The sequence below is a fragment of the Chelonoidis abingdonii genome, chromosome 1, assembly GCF_003597395.2.
Source record: "Chelonoidis abingdonii isolate Lonesome George chromosome 1, CheloAbing_2.0, whole genome shotgun sequence".
Classification (NCBI taxonomy): Eukaryota; Metazoa; Chordata; order Testudines; family Testudinidae; genus Chelonoidis; species Chelonoidis abingdonii.
The window spans coordinates 87,608,138-87,621,228 of NC_133769.1; the positions used below are offsets into that span (position 1 = coordinate 87,608,138).

Here is a 13,091-nt window from a genome sequence, read left to right on the forward strand (position 1 = left end):
GGGGGGGGGGGGGGGGACAGCTGCTGCACAGGGAATTTAGGGGAGTGGGGAGCTGATAGGGGGGCTACTGGTCCACCCTGGTTCGAACCACCCACCAACTAGCTGCAATGGGCTGCTCTTCCTGCAAACAGCGGGCAAAACAGGTGGCTGCCACACAACGTTAGAAGGGAGCATTTCACAACTTTAAATGAGCACGTTCCCTAATTGATCAGTAACTTAACACTGAAACAACGTTAACCAGGACGACTTTAAATGAGGAATTCCTGTACCTCTTTGCCTGGCTTTTGTTAACTGCATTGTTCCAAAAGACTTCAGTTGTTTTAGTGGATTACAGATGGAGATGCAGTTGTTGATGTACCACAATCTTAACCAAGGCCTAGAAGTGGAGTAGGAACCAGCCAGTGGAGGGTGTGGAGCTCAGAGTCAGGGATGCAATACTATAGCAGCTCTTCCTATTGAGAAGGTGAGCTGCTGCATTCTGTGCAATTTGAAGTTTCTGTATCACTTCAGCCTTCAGCCCCAGAATTACAGCAATCCAGTATGGAAGTAATGAATGCATAGATTGCTTTGGCCAGATCCTCACTGGGGTGGATGGGGCAAAGTCTCCTAGCGTGAATACTAAATTCTGCAGAACCCTGAAGCTTTGCACCTCTTTGATAAATTAGGGAGGAAAAGACACCTTGAAAGGGGGAGAAAACAGTGGCCTAGCTAGTTCTTCAAAACCTTGTGTCTTCTTGACCAGCATCAATTTAATTTTCCCAGACAAGAATGAGACAGCTGTTCTTCATTCAAGTGCTCATCTCTTTTAGGCAGTGGGATCTGTGCGATGGTGTTGACTGTATAGAAAATGGGACTGCCCTCCAGCTCGGGGTCATTGCTGGTTAGCTGGCAGGGAAGCCAAGGAGGTCTGACGGCTTCTCTGTGTGGTCTCAGGTAGAAACTGAAATGGAGGAAGAGCATCTGGAGTGTTAACTACAGTGAAGTTTAAAAATTACTTTTCTTCCCTTTCCTGAGATTCTACCATCTTGATACAGCTTCAGTTGCTCTGCTCTTCCGTCCCACTCCCCTTCTCATAAAAGAAATGACGCTCCTTCACTACAAAGCAGCAGCATGGTTTGCTGCTCTGCTTCCTACTCATCCTAACCCCTCCAGCTAAAGGATAGCAGAGTTTGAACTACTCTGCTCCTTCCTTTCCCAATTCTCAGGGAATGAGCCAGAACTATCCAGCTCACTTATCCAGATAAAACTACTTGTCCTGGGTAAGTGAGAGCAGAGTTTTTTCAACCTCCAGCCATATGATGCATAAAACTATCCAGTTACACAAGACTCAGTTTTTTCCAACTTTCTTGATTTTATCACGGGTCTCATTATATTGGGAATTTTTCTTAAAGCCTTGGCTCCTAGAGTCATATGATTAGATCAGTGCCTCTGCTTCCATTTCAAGAAAGTAAGTTTCTAGTCCTCATGGTTGCAGAGAAAAGCTTTAAAATATGAACCCTGATGTTTAAGCCATCAGAATGCAAATAAAAAAGAAATTTCATTATTTTTGGACACCTGGAGTTGGCAATACTGAAAACTGGTCATGCTGGTTTATTCGAGCTATTAAGTCAATCTGCTGGTTTGAAGAGACTTCAGTTTAAATTCACAAATAAATCAAGACACATCAAGAATAATACACAAGTTTTCTTCTGTCATCATGCTAAGTGATATACCATGTTTACCTTCCAGAAAGAAAAGGATTAGGAGGTATAAAACTAATTTGCTCAACGCTATATAAAAAAGTAGACATCAATATTGTTGGTTTATGTATAACGTGTGTCAAATTTATAGTGCAAAGGCCATGATATGCTGATAGCATACTAACAGTAAAAGCCACAGTGAATGTAATTTAAAACATTTCATTATGCAGAAACAATCTGAAGCACACTATCTCTTGTCTAGCAGTGTCATTTAATGAGATGGGAGGGGTAGAAAGAAAGACTAGCATTCTATACAGGGAAAGGAAGCAGTCTTTCTCCACAAATAAATAATCCAAGTACTTCAAGCTGTGAAGCTCATTTATTTTGAAGCACTAAATATCTTGTCTCAGTAGAAGAGAGAAAGCAGAACAGCTATTTTTGCCCACAGCCAGAGTCAGCAAGAGGAAGTTACAATACAATGAAGAGAAGAATTGCTTTCTTTTGCTTAACCAGAGTCATAAATACAGAGAGTACTTCACCTGCTTAAACTGAACAGGTAGCTGGAGATTTGAAATTTGTACACAAGCTAGCCAAACCATTAGTCCCATCCATACTGCGGTCATACATGTAATTACAGACACATATTATGATCACTAATATAACAGGTGCTCTTTAAAAAAGACACAAAATAATCAGACAAATCTAACCTCCACTGTACCATGAGAAAATTCCCCCAATGAAATTGTACATCATGGAATCTATAGTATATAAATATATTGCTCCAACCCTCTTAGAAGTAATTTTAGCATGTAGGTTGCCAGGTGTCCAGTTTTCAATCAAACACCAGGTCGAAAACGGACCCTCCCCAGCCTGGTGAAAATGAGCCAGCGAGTGAGGATGGAGGAGAACGACCAAGTGAGGGGGGGGGGGGGGGAGTGAGCAGTAATAATTGCTCCCTAATGTAGAAAAATCATTTGCTCTGCAGATCTTCACTTTAACAGAGATTGAAATAAACGAGCCTTTGCTTATATTACCTAAGCAATTTCTGAGGGAGACATCTCAGGGGTGTCCAAGCATGAACAGTTAATATTCAAAGAATTAAACGGCTAGTTTTCTGTTCACTCTTTGCAGTTGTTTTCCATTACTCTCAGCTTGAGCTAGTGTCTTTAGTGAATTTATCTTAAACTTCAGTTTCTACAGTCTGTCAACAGTCATTCATTTTCAGTTTCTTACGTAAGACAGCAATGAAGTAAGGTATGGGTTCTAAATGCGGAATGGGAAAGTTTATTAAAAGTTTTCCTTTACGTTAAAAAAAAAGTCATCGAAATAGCTCTTTTGTGATATTTGTTTAAAAATAGAGAACCTAAGTTTTGGTCCAGGTTTCAACCGAGAGCATGTTTTCAAAAGCACATCTGAATGCAAGGCTCACGCTGCCACTGCTTACGCTACACAGAGCTGCAGCGGGCTTGTTACATGGCAGTTCCTCAGGCTCTCAATTTGTTGACCTCGCTTCAAAAAAAATACACAGCTGCGAGCCCCACAACGGCCGCGGCTTTTAGTCCTCGCGAGGAGCAAAACAAGCTGGTTTGTCACCTTTGGACTGGAACTAAGCGTGTCACGCGCCGGCCCTGAACCCCTCACCCGTCGCGCTCCCACTAACCTCCAGCCACTACCAGCACCCCGCTGCCAGTGCAATCCGGAGCGCGGAGCAATGGAGCAGCGGGCCAGGTGTGTGCTCTGCCCAGGCACCCAGCGGCTGCTCCGGGCCGAGAGGCGCTGAAATGTGAGATGACCCGGACAGTGGCCGAAGCGGTCGGGTTGGATCCCAAGCTGACAGGCGCCTTGTAAGCACCCTAGGCGCACAGCTCTCTGCACCTGAGGGGAACCCCCGGGCCAGCCACCGCCAACCCAGACCCGCAGGGCGGCCGGACCAAGCCCCCCGGGACGCCGGGCAGCCCCTGCTACGGAACAGCCAAGCGCTGCAGTGGCGGGTGGGCGACTCGCCCCTGCGGCGAGAGGAGAATTACCCGGGTCTTGCAGCGCTGGTGCCTCTCCGGGTCCGAGTAAGTCCTGTCCACAGCCAGGCCGGTGTCGCTTCCAGGCATGGTGCCCTCGAGCGGCTGTTCCCCTCGCGCCGCCTTTCCCGCCCCACGGGCAGCCCGAGCCCCAGCAGCGCCACCGGGAGCTGCGCCTGAGCAGGCGAGCCCGGCTTCGCCGCCTCGGCGCTTCTGCCTGCTCCCGCCCTGGCTACAGCCCGGTGCGCGAGCGGCGGACACGCCCGGCAGCTGCTCCTCCTGCCCCCGCCCGTAACCCCGTTAACCCTCCGGCAGCCGCGCCCCTGCCCGGGGCGCCGAGAGAGCTGGGGCCGCTCCCTGGGCAAACCAGTCCCGCAGCAGCGCCGGGCTTCATTCCCAGCGCCGGAGGCTGCGGGGGCAGGGCGCTGCTGAGCAAGACAGCGGCTCTCGGGGGAAGAGACACCGGCGCTTGGCTGAAAGGGGCCCAATCCCGTGTTTTCTGGCAGGCTCGTGTCGCCGTGTTGCTCCTGGGCAGCCCAGAGGCTCAGCCTGCACACGGCAGGCGTGATGGCCCTCGCTCTGCTCCTGGTTTCATTCGAGTCTCCCCGCCCTTCCATTCAGCCAGGGGGGAGATACCAAGACTGCCTTGCTCTTGCCTTCCAGCCCGTTTAAATCTAGGGGTCCGTTTAGTGCTCCTGGGTGAGAGGCACTGGCTAGACAGGACTTGTACGAGCTAAGCCCTCCGCTCGCCTCTCCCTCCCAGGGCTAAGGGCTTGTCCGCACCTACAACACCGCCGCAGCACCACCATAGCGCTTCCCTGTACACAGGACCTAACCTGGGGTTCTCACAACACATTGTTTGGTGGCCTCAGCGTGCAGCCACCAGGTCTTGCTGCCCTTGACAATTTTTCCAAAAAACTTAATTAACTTCAGGAAAAACAAATAAATATGCACACACACCTGTCCAAATATTGTAATTTATTTACATAGGGTTTTTTTCCCCCAGACTCAATAACAACATCATACAGGCATCCCTATTCTTTACTGGACCTAAACAGAACAGAAACACAAATAAGGTGTTTTGCATGTGGGGGGAGGGATAGCTCAGTGGTTTGAGCATTGGCCAACCCAGGGTTGTGAGCTTAATCCTTGAGGGGGCCACTTAGGGCTCTGGGGCAAAATCAGTACTTGGTCCTGCTAGTGAAGGCAGGGGGCTAGACTCAATGATCTTTCAGGGTCCCTTCCAGTTCTATCAGATAGGTATATCTCCATATATTATTTATGTTATCCTTTTTTTTTTATTGTTGTTTCTTTTGCAAATATCACTTTTCACAGTAGACTTACTCAGCCCTGGCAAGCTGGGGGACAAATTAAGCCTTGGATGGAGAGGGGGTAGGGAGGATGGATCAGGAACGAGGGGAGGCAGCAGGGGCCAGAGGTGATGAGGGTGGTAGTAAGCCTGAAGCCTAGTGGCGAGAGCCTGCCACCACATGGCCAAAGCTTGCCTCCTGCCACCCCAGGGAAGCCGGAAGCCTGAGCCCTACTGCCCACAGGAAGGTGGGCCACTCACACCGGTTGTCTGCTCCTCCGGCGTTTGTGGCTCCAGAGGGGGGCAGGGCCCGACCCCTAATTGCAGACCCAGGGGAGGGGCCAATGCTTCCCCCTCCCCCCCATCACCACCTAGGCTGACCTAGACCAAAGGCAAGTATTCTCCCATCAACACAGGTATTCCACCTCCCTAAGAGGCCATAGCTAGGTCACAGGAGAACTCTCCTGTCGACCTAGCACTGTCTACAGCCCAGGTTAGATCAGTTTAACTGTGTCGTTCATGGGTGTAGAGCGAGGTAGTTCTACCGACCTAATTTCCAGGTGTAAGTGTCCACCAATGTCCAATGCTTCCATCAATATAGTGTATGTCCACACTAGAAAGGCTACAGCTGCTGCACTGCAGTATAATTAGGCAGGCTGAAAAAGAATTTGAAGAGCAACTAGCAAAAGAATCAAGAACAGCACATTTTTTAATTACATCAGAAGCAGAAAGCTTGCCAAACATTCAGTAGGGACACTGGATGACCAAGGTGCTAAAGGGGTACTTGAGGAAGACAAGGCGGAGAAGCTAAATGAATTCTTTGCATCAATCTTCACTGCAGAGCATGTGAGGAAGATCCCCACACCTGCACCGTTCTTTTTAAGTGACAGATTTGAGGAACTGTCCCACACTGAGGTGTCAATAGAGCAGGCTTAGGAAGAAATTGATCAAACAGTAACAAGTCACAGGGACCACATAATATTTATCCAAGATTTCTGAAGGAAGTAAAATATATAATTGCACAACTACTAACTGTGGTATGTAACCTATCAGTTAACAGTCTCAGTACCAGATGACTGGTGGATAGCTAATGTGATGAGTTTGCTGATGTTATGGGTCAGCTGATGTTATGGTCATATGATTCCTTGAGCTACAAAATATGAAATGAGAAGGAACTGTGCCATATAGCATTCACTTTCCATAAATCAGAGTTCTTATTTTGCCAGTGATGTGACTCTGCTCATCTTTCCAGAAGATAATTTCAGTGGGAAATTCAGCATGTGGGGCTTGAGAGCAGGTATGCCCAAGACTGTCTCCATTTAGAAGGTTGTGAATTATTTTTACCCTACATAGTTTCCCCCACAAAAAAGATTAGGATGTTTATTTTCTATCTCTTCTATAAATCACACTATTATCACTAGTGTTGCTATTGTTTCCACACATTTCAGCCCCACAACGTAGCAGAATGTCATCTGTTCAAAGAGGAGCTCCAGAAACCTCTTAAAGAGCAGTTATATGCTGAGAAGTGACTGTAAAAAGGATATAAGGGAGTTCAGTGTTTTATCTTGCAACACGTCAGGCCAGATTTGCTCACTTTATACATACAAATACAGGAAAGAACTGTTAGGATCAGGGGACTCAAATAGCCCCAACATTTCTGTGGGCCAAGTCCCCTTACATTACCAGCTGAAAGTCTCTCCCTAGTGCTATTAAAGGGTTTTGACTTTTTCACCTTTTGTATTAACAAACATTATTTAATAGCTAGCAAGAAACAGGATTAAGCAAATGCGTGAGAAAAAATCTGATTGTTATCAGTGCTCTTCAGTATGTTGAACAATTTCGTTAAAGACTATTTAATCTCCTGTCTAAACCCTTTGTTTGTAGCTATAAATAATAAAGATGCAACTCCATGATGACATATGGGAGAGTTCCTCTGTACTTGCATCAATTTGTAAGCACTATGGAAGTATGTGTGAAATTGGTTATTGATGCAGAACTCTTCCTCATAATGCACGGTAATGGTGTCATGTTAGAGTATGTGGCTTTGAAAGCAGAGTAAGATAAATCAGAAGAATAACATTTGTTTATTGATGTAATTACTTAGGGGGTGTTCGGTGATGCTCATCAACTTTAGAATTTGATTGTCCCACATACAATTAGTGCATTTACCCTTCACAAAACCTCAGTGAAGACAAGAAATATGTTAATGCTCACTTTACAGATGAGGGAAGCTAAAGTATTGCAGGTGACTAGCTCAAAGCCACACAAAGTGCACATCAAATCCAGAAATAAAACCCAGTTCTCTTGCCATAGAGTCTAGTGCCTTAATTATAAGATTATCCTTTAAGGAAGACAAGGCCATTACAGAGAAGCTAAATGAATTCTTTGCATCAGTCTTTACTGCAGAGGATGTGAGGAGGATTCCCACACGAGCCATTCTTTTTAAGTGACAAATCTGAGGAACTGTCCTAGATTGAGGTGTCCCTAGGGGAGGTTCTAAAACAAATTGATAAATTTAAACAGTAATAAGTGCCCACGGTCAGATGGGATTCACCCAAGAGTTCTGAAGGAACTCAAATATGAAATTGCAGGACTACTAATTAGGGTATGTAACAGCGTTTCTCAAATGCGGTCGCCAGTAGCTTTTCTTGGGGCCTCGAGGAGAGTGAGGGGAAGAGAATCAGTGGCACCCACCCCTCCCTTGTTGCTCCTGGATGCAACACCTTGGGGTTGGTTGCTTGGGCCACCAGCAGGGCTCGGCGCTTTGCACCGCCTTTGGAGACACATGGGGCACAATGCTGGAGGAACAGGTGGCCAGTGAGTTCCTGGGGATGGTAGGGCTTTGAGCTCCAACCCTGGGGGTACTCCAACTCTCCACCCCTGGCCCCCATTCCCTCCCCCAATTCCCCCATCCATCCCCTCATGCCCTAGGGCCCTGCTGCCTCCCCCTTCTGCCATCCAGTGCTTAATTTGTGTCTGGGCTAATAGCACAAACTTCACAACAGACTTACTAGCTAGCAAGTCTGCTGTGAAAAGTGATATCGGTTTTTAAACATATTAGATAGCAATAAACAACAATGTTTTGGATGTGTATATGTGCATATTTGTTTTTCCTAAAGTTAAGTATTTTAGAGAAAAGTGTCAGAGTGGCCACCAGTAAGAGTTAGTGGCTACATTCTGAGGCCACCAAAAAAATTTGTCATGAGAATTCCTGATGGTTATCACTTAAATTAGCTTCTGTACCAGCTGATTGGAGGATAGCTAGTGTGATGCAGATTTTTTAAAAGGCTCCAGAGGCAATCATGGCAATTACAAACCAATAAGCCTAACTTCATTACCAGGTAAATTGGTTGAAACGATAATAAAGAACAGAAATGTCAGACACATAGATGAAGGCAATCTGTTGGGGAAGAGTCAACACAGCTTTTATAAAGAGAAATCATCCTCACCAAGAATTACAGTTCTTTGAGGGGGTCAACAAACATGTGGACGAGGCTGATTCAATGGATACAGTTTACTTGGACTTTCAGAAAGCATTTGACAAGGTCCCTCAAAGGCTTTTAAGCAAAGTAGACAGTCAAGGGATAAGAGGGAAAGTCCTCTCATGGATCAGTAACTGGTTAATCGATAGGAAACAAAGGGCAGAATTAACAGTCAGTTTTCATAGTGGAGAGAAGCAAAGACAGGATGATGGGCTAGATGAACTATTGGTCTGACCCAGTATGGCCATTCTTACATTCTAAAAAAGGTATGCTGCTTTAGCGCTTCTGTGTGGACACTCACTACAGCAACACCCTGTCAGTGTAGTTAATCCCCCGAGAGGTGCTCTCTAGGTAGATGGGCAAATTCTTCTGCCAACCTAGCGGTGTCTACACCAGGAGTTAGGATTAATTACATCACTCAGTGGTGTGGATTTTTCACCTCTGAATGATGTCGCTAGGTCTACATAACTTTCTAGTGTAGAACAGCCCACAGCTGTTCTTGCTTGGGGAGGTGGGTGGTGTTCCCACAGATTCAGAAAAACCCTTTCCATCAGTGTGGGCTGCTTCTGCACTATGGGGTTATGCCTGTATAGCTCCAGCACCATAGGCTGGTGTAGTCTCTGTAATGTAGATATACCCTAACTCTTGCTCAGCTACTATTTTGTCGTCTGTGTCTCCCTTCAAAAAGAGTACTATGTGGTAATTTCTCCGGTGGTCGCAGATGGGCTAAGATCAGAACACCACATTCCCAGTGTTGTCAACTCACTATCTTTGGAGTTTTTCTGAAAGCTCCAGCTTCTCAAGGCCAGTGATTATGTGACAATCTCAGCTTTCAATAAAATAAAATAAAAATAGTTAAGTTTCAAGCCCTCGTGGTTGCGGACAAAAAATGGCAAAGACAAATAAGAAGAATCTGACATTTATTATTTTTTAAGATCTCGTGATTTTGAGGGCCTGACTCATGATTTTTGATCTCTTGACATTGGCAACACTGAGTTCTGTTGAACATTTCAGTGCCGCCACTGTGAAGCACTCAGGAGCCATTCCTTTTAACGTAACACCTGCTTTATAGGGTCTAGCAAATCTACAAAATAAACAGGGCACAGATTTTCAAAGGAATTGAGTTAGGCACACAACTTCCATTGATATTTTTCTTATCAGCACTGTACATTACCAGTATGGAGATAAATCTTTACATATAATAGAAAATGGAAGTCAGGAATAAATCTGCAAGCATTATGCAAATCTAGGGAAAATATACTTTCCAGTGACATCTAAGTATAGCATACCTAGTCCAGAAGTGTTTTGAATACCCTATTAGATGAATACATTTAAACTAATATCTTAACAACAGGAGCAATGTAGAAATAAAAGCATTTTGTGGAGTTACTCATTTATGTTGCAGGAGGCATTTACAATTTTTCCTCTCCTAAGTGCAATAACTAAACAGTTCAGCGATCAAATTCTGCTCCAAGTTACACTAGTGTAAATCTGGAGTTGTTTCAGTTTCACGCTGTAGTAACAAGAGCAGGATTTCACATTCAGTTCTCATGAAATGCATGTGAATGCACTTCTTGGCACTGGGGCTGGTGTCACACCACCTTTGTTCTCAAGCTTCAGGGAACAGCACCCCTGAGGCCTGCATACCTATACATCTCATTAAACTCACACACCCTTGAGTGATTTATTGCCCATTTTACATTTTGTTTGTTAAACCTGAAATTCAGTAGCATTGTGTATGAAACAAGGTTTGTTGTTGAGGATTAATTATGTGACACAAGAGCCTAGTTAGTTTTCATGTAGTAAAATATTAGGAAATATTCTGAGTCTCAAATAAAATGAAAAGAGAACTAGAACTCACTCCTTTGGTAGGTTTTACTTCTGTTACTCTAACAACTTATTTTTTTTTCAGTTATCTCCAAATATCAGGCCAAATTCAGTAGTCAGTGGGTCTTCTAGCATAAAGCAAACAATTTGCTCCGTAGATTTATTCATGTAGGCAAAATCAGACAGTATAACTGTACATAAATGCTTATCTGCCATTCCACTCAGCAGCTTTTATGTAGCTGTAAGACAAAGGCAGTTGAAGTTGGAAGGCTGTTGTGCAGATGCTTTAAAATAAGCGTTAGCTTTCTTCAGGTCCTCAACACACACAGAAGTAAGGTTCATTATCCAAAACATGTTTGGCGGGTTGGTTTAGAGTATGGGGACAAAGCTTTTTGTTCTGTGTTTGCACAGTTCCTAGCACAATGCAGTCCTGCTCCATGACTGGGGCTCCTAAGTGCTATGGTAATACAATAATAATTAATAATGGGGCAATAAAGAATGGAAGAAGCGTTAGTTCCCAGATTTTCATAGCAAAGTCCACAACCATGCATTTCTGAAGCAGACTATGCAATTTACAGATCCAAGGAAGGAGCTTCCACATTCCCTAGTCCCCTTCATTTCTTCAGCTGCATGCAGGACCTTATATTCTTCCCAAATTCAGCTGAGCAAAATGTTTGGGAGATAAGTAGCTGGAGAAGGGACATACAGAAAGCTTCAAGTGCCAGTCTATTTAACAATATAGAACTTATTCTATTCCTAGTTCATGCAAAAGTGTGAAGAGGCCACAGAATGATGGAACTTACAATTCCCTCCACAAAAGAGGGAGACAGGGCAGCACCACACAAGTAATAAATGACACGTGCATGCGGCAGGCAGTGTTCGTTGGTGGAATGATGCATGCACAAAGTAAGCAGTGTTTCTGGTAAAGGGGATTAGGAGGAGATGGAATAATGTGTTTAACTCCACAGGACCTAGAAATTGCATTAAATTGCATTAAAGGCATGATTACCAATCAGATCTAGTTCTTTGCATCACCTCCATTTGAAAGAAGATGGAAGGAAGAGGCAAGTTCCAGACTATATTTTCATAATGCAAGCAAGTCTAGAGGTACCATTTAAGGTTCTTTGCCCACCTCTGGGCTACTTTTTGGCCTGAGGGCCACATCTGGGTATAGAAATTGTATGGCAGGCCATGAATGTTCACGAAATTGGGGTTGGGGTGCAGGAGGGGGTGTGGGCTCTGGGGTGGGGCCAGAAATGAGGAGTTCAGAGTGCAAGGGGGCGCTCCGGGCTGGGGTAGGGTGGGTGGTGTGCAGGGGAGGGGGAGAGGGCTCTGGGTGGGGCTGGGGATGAGGGGTTTGGAGGGTGGGAGGGGGATTAGGGTTGGGGTGCAAGGGCGTGGCTCAGGAGTGCAGGAGAGGGGCAGTGCTTGCCTCAAGCAGCAGCAGCAACAGCAGCATGTCCTCCCTGCAGCTCCTACATGAAGGTGCAGCCACGTGGCTCTGCTGTGTGCTGCTCCATCCGCAGGCACCACCCCTGCAGCTTCCATTGGCTGTGGTTCCTGGCCAATGGGAGCTGCGGGGGTGGCACTTGGGGTGGGGGCAGCATGCGGAGCAGAGCCTCCTGGGCTGCCCCTACGCATAGGAGCTGGAGGAGGGACATGCTGCTGTTTCCAGGAGCCATGCAGAGCCGCCCCTGACCCTGCTCCCCAGCTGGAACACTGGAGCAGGGCAAGCCCCAGACCTTGCTCCCCAGCGGGAGCTCAAGGGCCGGATTAAAACAGCTGGCAGGCCGAATGCGGCCCATAGTTTGCCCAGCCCTGTTCTAGCCAATCTAATGCTGCTCTTTCTTCCTTCTCCCTCCCCTACTCTCACTAATGTACTACTACATTCTCCATGGGCTATAGCATAAACACCTGGATGCTATTATCCTACAGTATAATCACTGAATATATTTAATTTTTCTTGGCTGAGTACAGACAAAAAAAACCATTCCAACCATCCCACCCCCTGCTTTGTGCAATGTCCCTTCCCCACCCCTAAAGTAGAGATACACCTCTTTAACATAGCAGTTAAATGAACACAGAATTTCTCACGGCCCCATGAAATGTTCTCTCTGCATTAATCTCAGAAACCACACTTCATTTCTGTTTGTATATGCACATCAGTGTAAATCTGTGTGTCCATTTTTGTCCTGATATTGGCAATATCACTTAAAGAATATGAAGTTAGATTAAAAATGGCATATATAGTACTGGTGACCAGTAGATAAATTCTCTTATCTTCCTGTAGTTTTCACCAGCTACTTTATAAAATTCAGTTGTATGGTTAAGTTTGAGAAAACAATGTGAAATCATCCTAGCCATCCATCATGTCATTTTTAAAGTTCAAATTTCTCATAAGCATTCACTGACTTACTGTTCTCAAAGACACACTCCAATTCCATCCTTTTCCAGTTTTCTCCCTTGTCAATAATGTACTGACACTATCCACAATCCATAACTTCCGACACGTCCACTGCTTTTCTCATCTATTCATGAAGTGACCTTTTAAAAATAAGTGAATTGGGAATGGGAGTAGGATTTACAAATACCATGCAGGATGTTTGGAGAAACTAAAAGGATATTAAGGCACATAAGTGGGAACCCACAATCTGTAGTTCTACACAGAGAAGGGCAGATTTTCAGCTGCTTTGTATTGCCTCTGGAGCACAAAGTAGCTGGAGGAGCAGCAGAAGATTCTCTTTATAGAAATGGGAGGCAGGGTGATCCAGTGGATGAG

General features: G+C 45.4%; 1 protein-coding gene across 3 annotated transcripts in view; it reads right to left on the bottom strand.

The window, feature by feature from the left end:
• Positions 1-13,091, bottom strand: part of TMCC3 (transmembrane and coiled-coil domain family 3) — a 255,832-nt gene that overhangs the window by 78,044 nt on the left and 164,697 nt on the right. Inside the window, exon 1 of one of the 3 annotated variants that reach the window (XM_075067015.1) lies at positions 3,707-3,878. The exons of the other annotated variants lie outside the window; for them this stretch is intronic. Coding sequence (XP_074923116.1) covers positions 3,707-3,784 — 78 coding nt within the window. The 5' untranslated portion in view covers positions 3,785-3,878. Of the gene's footprint in view, positions 1-3,706; positions 3,879-13,091 lie in introns of those variants that run through there. 3 annotated transcript variants of the gene reach the window in all.